This window comes from Paroedura picta, chromosome 5 (genome assembly GCF_049243985.1).
Source record: "Paroedura picta isolate Pp20150507F chromosome 5, Ppicta_v3.0, whole genome shotgun sequence".
Taxonomy (NCBI): domain Eukaryota; kingdom Metazoa; phylum Chordata; class Lepidosauria; order Squamata; family Gekkonidae; genus Paroedura; species Paroedura picta.
In genome coordinates this window covers 82,825,282-82,838,199 of record NC_135373.1, presented here as the reverse complement: position 1 = coordinate 82,838,199, position 12,918 = coordinate 82,825,282, and the positions used below count along the sequence as shown (strand labels likewise).

The following is a 12,918-nucleotide window of genomic DNA, read 5'->3' as shown; positions in this document are numbered from 1 at the left end:
TTTCACTAGCCTGGGACTGTGGTGCCTAGGCACAAAGGAAGTATTTGCTAGCATGCTCCCTTTCCATTGTCAGCAGGGCTTTGAATGCAGTAGAGGAAGCACAGCTTTCACACATTGGCACCATGCTGGTGATCATGAGGGGCAGGGCTTGCATACTCATGCCTGCTATTCTCCATGCATTCAGTCAATACATGGAGAAGTCATAAATCCAGGAGTTGCATTTAAAGAAAGTAATGCCAACCGTGGGGAAGGAAGGGCCAAAGATATTATATATTCAGGAATAATTATCTGTAGTATACTGAAGCTTCATGAATGGTTGCCCCCAAGTATTTAAGTGCTTCCAATCAAATATTTTATTAGGAATATATTTTGTAATATATACCTTTGTTGGTTTAATAACAATGATGACTGTTACTGGAAAAGTGTGTCTGACTCTGCTCTGTCATTCATTCCCCAGTTCCAGAATCTGTAAAGAAACTGACTCTCAGTGACAGAAGCACTGAAAATCTGCATGTTACCTGGTCCAAAGCTGATGGAGAAGTTGATCAATATGAAATCCAGCTTTTCTTCAGTGACAGGCAGGTTTTCCCACCTATTCGTCTTGAAAACACCTTTGAAGAGTTCCGTTTCACATCTCTAACTCCAGGACGTCTTTACAAAATTGTTGTGATGACAATAGCTGGAGAAACACAGCGATCTACTTTCATAGAAGGATTGACAGGTTAGGATTCTCATTTCTGTAGACAGCAAAAAAGATGTGAAATTTTGTAGGACCCATATATGCTTAGTAACCATCAACAAGTTTTGGAGGGTATGTGTTCTCCCCATCCCCACCAGATTTGTGCCATTAGTGCATTCTGTTGTTATGAGATTCTTTTAAACTCACTTTTTCGGAAAACCGCTGCTTACAAAATAACAAAATATGTTTTTTTTTCCGTATTGTGTAATCCAGTCTATCTTCCCCAACTTTGTTTGCTGCCATGTTAGAAAATTAAGTGCTAGGCTAAGAAAAATATCTGTTGACTTCTTTGGACTTTCACATTGGTTGTTTTCCTCCCTTAGTCCCAAGTACTGTCAAAAACATACATATTTCATCCAATGGAATGACTAACAGTCTGAAAGTGAATTGGACCCCTGGAGGAGGAGATGTTGATTCGTATACAATCACAATACTCCATCACGATCAAGCCCTTGATTCTCAAACAGTCTTCAAGCATGTGTATGAGTACACGTTTAACAAACTAGAAGCAGGGGAGCAATACAAGGTCATTGTACAAACTAACAGTGGCACCTTGCACAACAATTCAACAGCAGTTGGACGAACAAGTAAGTTTCTTCCTGCAAAATGGGACCATGTAGTCTGCTGCTAACAGAACATTGAGGGCCAAGGGTTATCTCATTAACAATATGACTGACATACATTATGTATTTTGTTGAACTGCAGAGGCAGGCAATGGCAAACCATCTCTGAACATTCCTTGCTTTGAAAACCCTACAACATTGCTGTAAGTCAGCTGCAACTTGATAGCACTTTCCACCACCATTAATAAAAAGCCTGACCTGGATGCCCCAGGCTGGTCTGATCTCAGAAGATCAGTAGGGTTGACCCTGGGTAGTACTTATGGAGACACTCAGACCGTTTATGCACTGAAGGTTTCATGCCAGGTTGCAGGCTGGAGTTTTAGTCATGACAGGTTGCTCCATCTCTTCCTGCACCCACATGGGGGAGCATTTGGCCTGATGCACCTCATCCACCCCCGATCTGTACTCCTGACAGGGGGGTGGGGCAGTGAAGTTCCCAGTGCATAAACGGTCATAGTGAGCATATGTCTCAATTCTCAACTACTGGGGCCCTTGATAAGTTTGTTGGTGTGGCCAGAAGTGATTGGTTTTTCTTCCTGCAACAAATATGATTTAAAAACAGCATAGCAATGAGTCACACATTATATTTTGAACTCATGTACATACAGCATTAAATGCAAACGTAATGCAACAAAAAGAGCAACTGAGAACAATTCAGTGGTCTGATATCTGTGAGGATGTTACTTCAATGCATATCCACTGTTCATAATTGATCATGCAATGTTTTTATTGAATTGCTGAATCATGAGTACTTTTTATAACAATGTTAAAGATTCAGAAGGTGAATCAGTGCCTAGAAGTGGGCTTGTATCCAAAGCTTTCCATTCAGAGTGACCCTACAATGGTTTCATTTATAGCAATAAGAACTACAGACAACTGACATGTCTAATGTTCAACTGTAATCCCTGCGTGAGAGCTTTCCCTACTCTGCAAGACCTGATTGCAGACAATCATTTACATGAATCCATGGAGGCAGGATGAATTTAAATATAAAATAAATACAATATATATATATATGTGACAAGCAACACTTATTTCTGGTTAAGCAGCTCTGCCCTCTCCCCATCAAAATCTGGAACCAGCCTAGTTAAAAAGTCAAGATACCTTTCCTTAAAGAACCTAAAAACACACCACTATTGAGTTTTTTCCCCAAGAAGAAAATACATTTCCTTAATCAATGAATTAATTAACTATTTAAAACATTTAGTAAGATTTGTCCTAATATTTATAATATATTAGAATGGGCAGAGTCTACCACACCTTTCACGCACTTTTTCACAGAAGATCTTCATAACAATTAGAATGGAGATTGAAGGTAGAAGAGGAGACAAAAGGAAAATCAAAATGGCTTTTCTTCCACCCTTTCTACATCAGGATGGGGGAATGATACAGTTTGATTTGGCCCTGGGGTCACTGCATACTGTGATATCATTACATTCTTGAAATCATTTTCTACTGTATTGTTTTTGTCCACATAGGACAATCTATTTGCAAAAGATTGCCATAACACAATGATAGCGCCATACCCAATAGTATGTGGATGCAGACCTTGTGACCAAATTAGATTAAGGTCATGTGAAAATAGGTTGCATGAGGCATATATAAATGAAATTCAACAGTGTTGTTTCCAACTACTTATTTAATTATTCTCACCATCCATAAGGAAATGCTATACATTCCTTCTTCACATTTTAAATAATTGTTTCTAGTTCCTGCCCCTGTTCAGGAATTACATGTGGACAACCTGTACAGCAGCCACTCACTGGTAGTAACCTGGCAGAGTGCCACTGGTGTAGCTGAACGATACGACATCCTGCTCCTGACTGAGCCAGGCACCCTTCTGAGCAACAAATCAGAGCCCACGACTGCTAAACAGCATAAATTTGAAGATTTAACACCAGGCAAGAAATATAAAGTACAAATGTTGACAGTCAGTGGTGGCCTCTTCAGCAGTCGGGCAGAAACTGAAGGCCGAACAGGTAATTGCAGCATTTTTATGAGAGGAACAACAAGTAGCTGTAAATATCAAATATATTGGAAGACCTGCTTATTATTTAATCAAAGATAATATCATCTGTATTTCTGTAGTACTTTTATATATGCTATGATTTGCAAGTAATTTATATAGGCTATGATTTGCAAGTAATTTTCTCTCTGAAATAGAGTAATATACAATAGTTGAAGTCCTACACCATTGAATAGCTTCCTACTTTCCTAAATCATTTTGGCTATAAACCTTGCTTGGCTCAGAAAACTGACCTGTTGTACAACAGATAACTTTAAAACATGGTGTTTACATTCAGTCAAACCATTCACTTGAAATTAATAGGAATTTTGCTTGGGACTAATATTTGTGAGAATACTGCATATTGATTAATCCACAGTAGCACATTTGAGACATTTTCTCATTTGCCATTCCTGTTGGTAAACCATGAAAGAGTAAGCTAGAAGAGCCTTCTGAGCCCCATAGGTTGTAACAGTATTCAGATGACACCCAGCTCTGTTTTTCCCCATCAGCTGAGACAGGTGGGTCAGTGGAAGACTTGAACCAATGCTTGGAGAACTGCTGGAGTAGTGGGGTAGAAGTGGGCCAGGAAACTGAAGCTCAGTCAAGACTGAGGTACTGTTGGCCAATGACAAAGCTGTTCCCATACCATTTGCAGATCCTTTGCCAAATGCAGAATTTGATATATGAAGTTCTCATTTGTTATAATGACTCCAGCTTGTTTTTAATGGCTTGTTTTAATGTTGTAAGTTTGTTTTTGTGATTTCTTTAATGGGTTTGTTTTAATGTTATTTTTACTGGTTTTGTTCGGTTGTCATTATCCACCTGAGCAGGCAGTATACAAATTTTCTAAATAAATAAGGCAATCTGTATAGCTGTTAGTCTTTCAGGTGCAAGAAACATTCTTTGATATAATATACCCTCTGTTATCTCTGATTTCAGTTCCAGCAGCTGTCACAAATCTGAAGGTCACAGAAAGCACCACTGGGCGCCTGTCATTTAACTGGACTGCTGCTCAGGGAGAGTTGGACAAATATGACATTTTTCTATACAATCCAGATAAGTCTCTTCAGGATAGAGTTTCAGGGGAACAAAGTCTCCAACAGTACTCTTTCCAGAACTTAGTGCAAGGCCGGCTGTACAAATTGGTGATTGTTACCCACAGTGGTGATCTTACTAACGAAACATCCATCCTTGGGAGGACAGGTAATGGATTAATGTTTCAGCACCAAGATCAGCTTTAAGAATAATTATTGTCAACTTTGTGTGCAGATATTACTAGTAGGGTTGCTAATTCTCTTACAAGATCATAATGAACCCTAAGCTTAACATATACACAAACACAAAGTGGCATCCAAGAAATCAAGGGTAAGATAATATAGATCAGAGGTGGACACACTGTGAATTTCAGCATGTCCTTGGTCTACAATTATCATGAGCCCCTGCTATCTGAAGAGCCACAATTTGGCCACCCCAGAAATAGATGGTAACCATCATTCTGACTGAAGACATGTGTCTGGTGACTGGTGTTAATTTTGCCATGCTGAGAAGCTTGGCTTTCATTCTAAATGGACGGTGTGTTTTAGTTATTACAAGTCTTTGAGAAAGCAGGAAAATGTGTAGATGTTGTGTGTGAAATAAAGACTGCTAAGGGGAAGGCTCAGCAGCCAACTGAATAATCAGGATGAAAAATTCAGTGCCCTTGCCTCTGCTACTTGTCTGTGGACACACTATTCTGGCTACTTCTTACATTGCCTTTTTAAATTAGTGCAACATTAAATATTACATCAGTACAATAATTATCTATCTCTTACTTAGGTGAGGATGGAAATACCTAAAACTTAACCATCTTTCAGAAAAAAATCTGGGATGATTTATCATTCTTCTATGGGTAGTAAAGGATGGGAATCTCTAGGACTGGAAGAGGGTCCACATTTCAGAAACTGTTGCTCTTTGGTGGATTTTAATTGCCAGTATAATTGTAAGAATATAAAATTTCTGGAAGGTTTTGGATTTTAAAAAATGTATGTACTCCAACCCTAAAAATACCAAACATTAAAAAAATCAACATGAGGAAGATTATAGAAATCAAAAAGAGGAGATCTACATTGCAATTCCAAATGTGCGATATACAGAGTCTCGTGGACTTCCCGTTGGTTTCTGTGAAAAGGAAATGTTTCACATACAAGAGAATTTCTCATTTTGTTTCCAGAGTGTATTCCTGATTATAAAATAGGGGGTAGAAACCATGTAGAGTTGAAGTTGTGTTTTGGCGCTACTAGACCACAGTATTAAGGATATAGTCATGCATCTCAGAATTGTTGATGGGGCAGCTCAGTATGAAAGTTACCTGAGCCAGCCTGATGATAACTTGAGAGAAATCCAAGTACATTAATAGGGAAATCCCTCAGAGATGTTTTTCATGAATATTGTAAAAGTGTACAAAACCTTGGTTATGGTCTAGAAATTGCTCTTGGCAGCTAAACAGTGATCATAGGTCTTAAACAAGGTTTGTAATTTTTTTTAATTTTAGGATTGTATTTAATTAAATAAATACAATTTAATTAAATACAATTTTTACTACCTGTTACAATCAAAAGAAAAATCAAAAGACAGGTGGCTTATTTTCCTTTTGCCCCTTTCTATTTTGTCTTCATAAGATGACTATAATTGATCTTCTCCTTTGCACATGCTAAAAGCAAACAGTTGAAGATGTAAAGTAAATGCCCACTGATGACGATGGTTATTATTTTAGTTCCAGCTCCAGTTCACAATCTCAGAGGATCCAATCAGAACAATACAGAGAGTCTGTGGTTTAACTGGAACCAGGCATTGGGAGATTTTGATCACTATGAACTGGATCTTTATAACCCAAATGGCTCACAGAAGGAAGCACATTTTGTTAAAAACTTGACAGAATGGTGCTTCCAGGGCTTAGTCCCTGGCAGAAAATATGCTCTTGTTGTTGTTACCCATAGTGGTAAGCTGACCAATACAGCAAATGCTGAAGGAAGAACTGGTAAGGAACTCAAGTTAATTTCATGTTTTACTTTATTGTTGCCATCTATTGCCTTTTCCTATTGTCTAGATACTTCAGTGCTGTGAGAGAGATTTTATAATGACTGGTTTTAGTCATAGGAATATTTGGATGAGTCTGTTCCATGAGGTATTTCTCAGTCTCATATCATGTTCCTTTGTGATCACAGAAAAATAGGAAACAACTTAATAATATAGTTTCAGGGCCATGCAGAATTTCAATCTGATACAATTAAAGCAGAAGGGTATGAAAGAATATTTTGTGCACAATAAAACATGCTGAGAATCTAGTCATTCTTTTTTTTCCCCTGGCCATTATTTTTCATTTGCTAAATAAGTGTGCTTACTTGCACTTAAATACCAGCAAGATTCATTCCAGCATAAACATTTGGAAGTCAGAACTCACTTCATCAGATGCAGCGGACTGTTCAGTCATTAGGCAGATATATTTATACTGAAAGCTGCAAACCACAAAATATGATACACTGAATATGTGATTAGGGGTGGTCTTAGCCAATAGGCAAAAGGGCTCTGCACTGGGGGGAAGATAACCATCCATGGCACAGTCCCCTTGATGAAAGGAAGAAAAGAATAAAAAGAATAAACAGTTGCTTCAAGTGGCAACTGTCATCTTTCAAAAACAATGGAAGGATTCAATCATGTATCTCATTTGTTTTGGCCCAAAGAATTCTGTTAGCAGAACAATCAAGGCAGCATGGAGGCATCCAGTGCTGTGAGTCCGCCTCTGCTGGCCACCAGCCCCCACCCCCATCCCCTCTGCCCCTGCTGCTGCCTGCCACCGCCTGCTACTGCTGCCACTGTCCGCTGCCGCCTGCTGCCGCCACCGCCTGCCGCCACTGCAGCAGCCAACAACCTGGCGACCACGTGGAAGGGACCAAGTGACCCCACTTGGGTCCCGACCCCAAGGTTGAGAACCACTGCCTTAAATGATGGTAGTGTTAGGTATGACTCAAGAAATCCCCAAGAGCTCAATAAGAGGTTAACTTTAACTTCCCACAGATCCATTTGCATCATAGGGATAATAATACTAACCCATGGCAGATTTGTGGGTAAGGGCTACAAGATAATTTCAGAGGTCAGCCATGTTGGTCTGACAGGGGCTTCTGAAAGCATCTGACAAAGCGAGCTTTGGCTCTCAAAACTGTATACCTTCAAAAACTTGTTGGTCTCAAAGTCTGCAAGAGAATGCGTGTGAAGCACTTTGAACATTGCAATGTGCTATAAAATGCTATTATTGTTGTTATTATCATCATGAACAACTATGTGTCAGGTATGCAAGTGAAATAGATTATATTTTTCCCATTTTTCCACATTCTCTATAGCACCAATCCCTCCAAATTCTGTATCATTTGCTGATGTCACAAATACCTCCTTATCCATCACATGGTTGGGTCCTCCTGACTGGACAGATTACGATGACTTTGAATTACAGTGGATCCCAAGAGATTCTCTCAATGTCTTCAATCCTTACAGCAGCAGCAAATCAAAAGGACGTATTGTATATGGCCTCCGTCCAGGACGACTATATCACTTCAGTGTCAGGAGTGTCAGTGGCCCCATTCGGAAAACTTACAGCAAATCACTATCTGGAACCGTGAGGACAAGTAAGGTCCCAGCCTGAAACTTAAGAACTAGATCAGGATGTTGGCCTGCTTCCACAACTCAATTCAAAGGCTTAAGCACACTTCAGTTTTTGTAAGAGGAGTTTCCCTTTCTCACTACAGACCCCTGGCTTTACCTTATAGGTTATTCCTGAAGGTCTCCTGGCCTCAGGAACAAAATCTGGGGAGACTCTCTGGGCTACAGGGAAAGAGGGTAAAATAATCAGTACAGATGGGCACAAACAGGATGACAAACCAAAATTCATTACAAATTTTGGGTGGCTCATGGTTCATGAAGCAATGTTTGTGAACTGAAGAGCTGCCACAAATTTTGATGCAGTTTGTGGTGGTTCATGAAGAGCAGAAAAGTTTACATACCATTGGATGAGGAGTGGGCCACAGATGTGGCAGTTAAATAAACAGTATGCCTTTGAGAAGTACCCTGTCAGCCTCAATTTGTTATAAGTAAGGCAGAAATAACAGAATTATACTATAGGGCTGTGCTAAGGACAGACGAAGAGATACCATAAAGGGTTTTACCAGTTTAGAAATGCTGCCTAAATTATAAGTGCTAGTAGATATAGAACACTAATACCATGGGCTGTGTTCAAAGAACTTAAGAATCATGGTAACTATCTAATCAGCCTAAAGAAAAACTAACATTACTGTCTGAAATTATAATACCCTTTTGAAATTAACTTTAGTTTTAATATAGTTGGCTTAATTCATGTAACACAAAGTAAGCATAAGATGTCACTCAAAGTGTTGTTCCATGCTACATCTGCTTTTCTTTGAAGGACCAGACAAGATACAAAGTTTGCACTGCCGGCCACAGACCTCTACAGCCATTGCATGTTCCTGGATCCCTCCTGACTCTGACTTTGATGGTTATAGCGTTGAGTGCAAAAAAATGGACACTGAGGAGATTGAATTCTCCAAACGAATAGAGAGAGAGAAATCTGTGCTTAATATTATGACCCTCGTGCCCCATAAAAGATACTTGGTGTCCATCAAAGTTCAGTCAGCTGATATGACCAGTGAAGTGGTAGAAGACAGTACCATCACTATGATAGATCGTAAGTCTTTTTGCATAAACTGGTTTGCAAGCATGATGGAGTAGAGAAGAAAATGAGAAGGGGGGCAGCTTCCAGTGTGTGATAGAAAACTTTGAAATGAATGACATGTGGCTGGAATATAGAACGTCTGCTCTGTTTCAGTCAGTGCACATTATAATACCTCATGTGAGTTTCAAAGCATTGAGTATATTTTAATTGCTAAATATTTCTATGACTCATGCTTTAAGAGTCACGGACAGGTTTTATATGCTAATCTGTCAGCAAACTCAGTCAACTCTTTACCTTCCATTTGCATATGGCTCTTTTCATATTTTCCTCCATTTTCTTCTTCTTCTGTTTTTTGTCCTTTCTTGCATCCTTTGTTGGCTTCCTGTAGCCCTCCAAACAAGATAGCTGGAGATCCGTTCCTTCCTACAGTCATGAAGCAGGAGATCTAGCTTCTCTCAAGTCTTTCTCCCTTCTTCTCTCAGGTGCATTTTTGCTTATTGCAGTGAGAAGAATTGTGTCTCTGAATCCCCATCAGTTTAACCATGGCAAAGGACAAGCTTTGTTAGTAACAAATTAACGTTCTTCACTGAGCTGCTGTGATGTCATAAAGGGTTGAGCAGTTTAGTGCTAAATATCTAAGTGCCATTTTTTCACAAGTCTTATAATGGGCATTCATTCATTGATGAGTATTGGAAGAAGTTGGCACAATTTATTTATTAGCATGGGCATTTGAATATTTTGTTAGACCATATCAGATGAACAGTTTCAGAGCCCTTTGATTTAAAAAGAAAAACAGGTAACACTTGCTGATCAGGTTTATAATAAAGAGGAAATCAGATGGCAAACAATATGGCCAGAACTTGTTTGGAGGCTTCTATAATCTGCCGCCTAGCATCCAAACGCAGTCATCAGATGGCTCACTAGAGTTCAATAAATCTTCTGGTTTTGCTGCAGACTTGGAGCTGGAGAAAGACAGAGATTTTCAATCACATTGCAGGTGGGCTGCATACAACTTAGTTGGTGACAAGCTGTGCAGAGGTGAGGTGTTGTTAGAACCATTTATAATACCATCCGAAGAAGAATTACACCCTTCTAAACCTACTGATGTAAATAAACAGAAGGGTGTAATTAGGATTGCTCTATTAATATTTCCTATTATATTTCCTGTTATCTGTATCTTTTCCTGTTTCCTGTAAACCGCCCTGAGCCCTCGGGGAGGGCGGTATATAAATATAATAATAAATAAATAAATAAATAAATAAATAAATATGTTATTCTAGCTGAAAACTGGATCACAAAAAATAGGGAATTTAAATACATAAAATTTCAGCATTAAGGATATCCCATAAACAGCTGAACTAAATTCATCCTTGAGAACTTCATCCAGAACTCACAATCCATATATATGTTTTAAAAAACCTAGGAAGGACTGCAAGAAAATTTGTAAAGGGGCTAATCATTCTTTTATAATGCTGACCTGCATCTGCTTACCTTCAGGCATTAGACAACTCTTCCTTTGAAAGGAAATACCACCATATATTTATTCTGCTTGGCTGAAAACTTGCATTAGAGCTATCTGTGATTGTAGTGACTAACTGTACAGGGAATATTTCTTGTAACACAACTGTTTCATCATTCAGGCCCTCCACCACCACCTCCACATATTCAAGTGAACAAAAAGGATGCGATTATCACCAAATCTTCCATTCACTTCACCTTCAACTGCAGCTGGTTCAGCGATACCAATGGAGCCGTGAAATATTTTACCGTGGTTGTAAGAGAGGCTGATGGTATGTTTTCATGCATTAACATGGTGCCTTTGTTATCCTCTTCCACAACTGGATGAGTCACTGTAAATTTCCATAAGATTTGCATAATTCTGATTGTAGTAATAATGGCGTAGCATTTCATTTTCCCAATTACTCCTCTCTAGGCAGTGAAGAACTGAAGCCAGAACAATATCATCCTTTACCTTCTTACTTGGAATACAAACGCAACAACTCCATCCAAGTCTATCAAACTGATTATTTTGCAAGTAAATGCACAGAAAATCCAGACTCTAATTCAAGGAGCTTTGACATTAAACTTGGAGCAGAGATGGAAAATCTGGGAGGAAAATGTGATCCCAATCAGCAGAAATATTGTGATGGGCCACTCAAACCCAGGACTGCCTATAGGTCAGATTTATTGTGGCAATCATGACACCAAAAATGTGGCTCGTTATTTAGAACTATGCTCTCTAGGTACTGAAGCCATTTAAGCTGCTGTATATTAATAGCTCCAGCTTTATGATCTTATCTCTGCTTGACTGTGTCATTTATAACAGCTTTCTCTCACTCTGTCTCATAGGTAATATGTGAACTGTTCCTTCACTCATGTCTATGAATGCTGTAATCTAATGTATTGAGTACTGTGCTCTGTGAAGTGAGAGGCTATGCCACTTTCACACTTATGAGTTTTTCTAGCCTTTCCATGAAGTCTCAAATCCCTAATCTTTCTGAGTGGTGTCCTGTAATATGAAAATAACAACACCCCTATTATTCTGATACTGGGGACACGGTGGTTAAATTCAAACTTACATTTCTGCTAGTAGAAGCACAATTCTACATTGCATACAGTGTTATTCCTAGTTGTGCCCTGACCCATATGCATGGCATTTCAGGGAGCACATTGGAATGAAAAAATATAGGGAACCAGAAGAGTTCCATTCCATTTGGCAGTACCTCAGATCCAACTCAGTATACGTGACAATTTTGCTGGCATGAGCACACTTGGCAAATCAAATCATGAGTTGGATTTCCCCCTCCCCCCCCCACTTTCTTTCCTGTTCTGAGACTTGTTCAACTTTGTAAACAGGAATTTCAGCCAGTTTTAACTCTCAGGTATACATTTCTCCTTGTCACATCAGGGAGACACCACAAGTAAATAAAATCAAGCTCAATTATAGTTATTTGACTGTAGTATCTGCACCAGGTTTTTTAAAACATGTATCCTAGCAGAACTGGTCATCCTAGTAGGAAAATTACATTATATAAAGTGACCCTTAGAAACTAATAATAAATGTGCCATTGAGCCTTTTCTGTTCAGTATTAACTTTTTCTCAGAAACTCTGGCTAGAAAAATAATCCCCAGAGCTTTACTAGTCAGATCACAGTGGCTGCATCTTCCCTTAAAATTCTTGCATTGTTTTCTTCCACAAATGTTGAACTGAATGAGCTTATCAAACAGGGACTGGGCCAGCAAATAAGCATTTAGGATGAAAGTACCAGCTCCTCTGCCAACACAATATTAATCGTGATGGAGTTTTAGAGTGCCAGTTCTTTAGAAAAATGGACCAGCTTTTTCAAATGAATTAAGTAGCCAGCTGTGACTAGGAACATAAAATGATAAAACAGAATGGGCAGCAAAACCTGCTGTCAAATAGTCTATCTAATCAATTGTTTTGTTATGGTGTAACTCAATGCCAAGCTTCTGAAATCCTTTAGCTTAGGCTAGCACAAGTGTGCACAAGGTTGCACAGTGAGACTTTTATGTCTACAATTCACAGCTCTATAAACTGACCTGGATAATTTCTTTTTCCTCCACTACTTTTCTTCTACAAGTCATTGCAAAAATCTGACTAGTCCATTCTCTCTAGTTGCTTTTAATAACCCTGTTCAATTATCTTGTGAGGATATCCCAGAAAATAAGTTTAAAAGTAGAAAACATACAGGGAACTGAAAGATGAACATGGATTGGTAAGAAAAGGTAGAGTGAAAGGCAGGTTCCCTGATATGCCACCAGCTTTTCTAAAAATTAGATCAAATACGAAGTAGCTATGTCACTTATG

General features: G+C 38.9%; 2 protein-coding genes across 7 annotated transcripts in view; one reads left to right on the top strand and one right to left on the bottom strand.

Moving 5' to 3' along the window:
* Window positions 1-12,918, bottom strand: part of MYRFL (myelin regulatory factor like) — a 512,195-nt gene that overhangs the window by 222,380 nt on the left and 276,897 nt on the right. The gene's annotated exons all lie outside the window — the stretch shown is intronic.
* Window positions 1-12,918, top strand: part of PTPRB (protein tyrosine phosphatase receptor type B) — an 81,982-nt gene that overhangs the window by 47,194 nt on the left and 21,870 nt on the right. For 5 of the 6 annotated variants that reach the window (XM_077338796.1, XM_077338795.1, XM_077338800.1 and 2 more), the window contains 9 exons: window positions 458-721; window positions 1,063-1,326; window positions 3,072-3,341; window positions 4,310-4,573; window positions 6,123-6,386; window positions 7,747-8,028; window positions 8,823-9,101; window positions 10,730-10,879; window positions 11,023-11,266. In XM_077338796.1, coding sequence (XP_077194911.1) covers window positions 458-721; window positions 1,063-1,326; window positions 3,072-3,341; window positions 4,310-4,573; window positions 6,123-6,386; window positions 7,747-8,028; window positions 8,823-9,101; window positions 10,730-10,879; window positions 11,023-11,266 — 2,281 coding nt within the window. Of the gene's footprint in view, window positions 1-457; window positions 722-1,062; window positions 1,327-3,071; window positions 3,342-4,309; window positions 4,574-6,122; window positions 6,387-7,746; window positions 8,029-8,822; window positions 9,102-10,729; window positions 10,880-11,022; window positions 11,333-12,918 lie in introns of all 6 variants that reach the window. The other variant, XM_077338799.1, reaches the window with a different exon arrangement.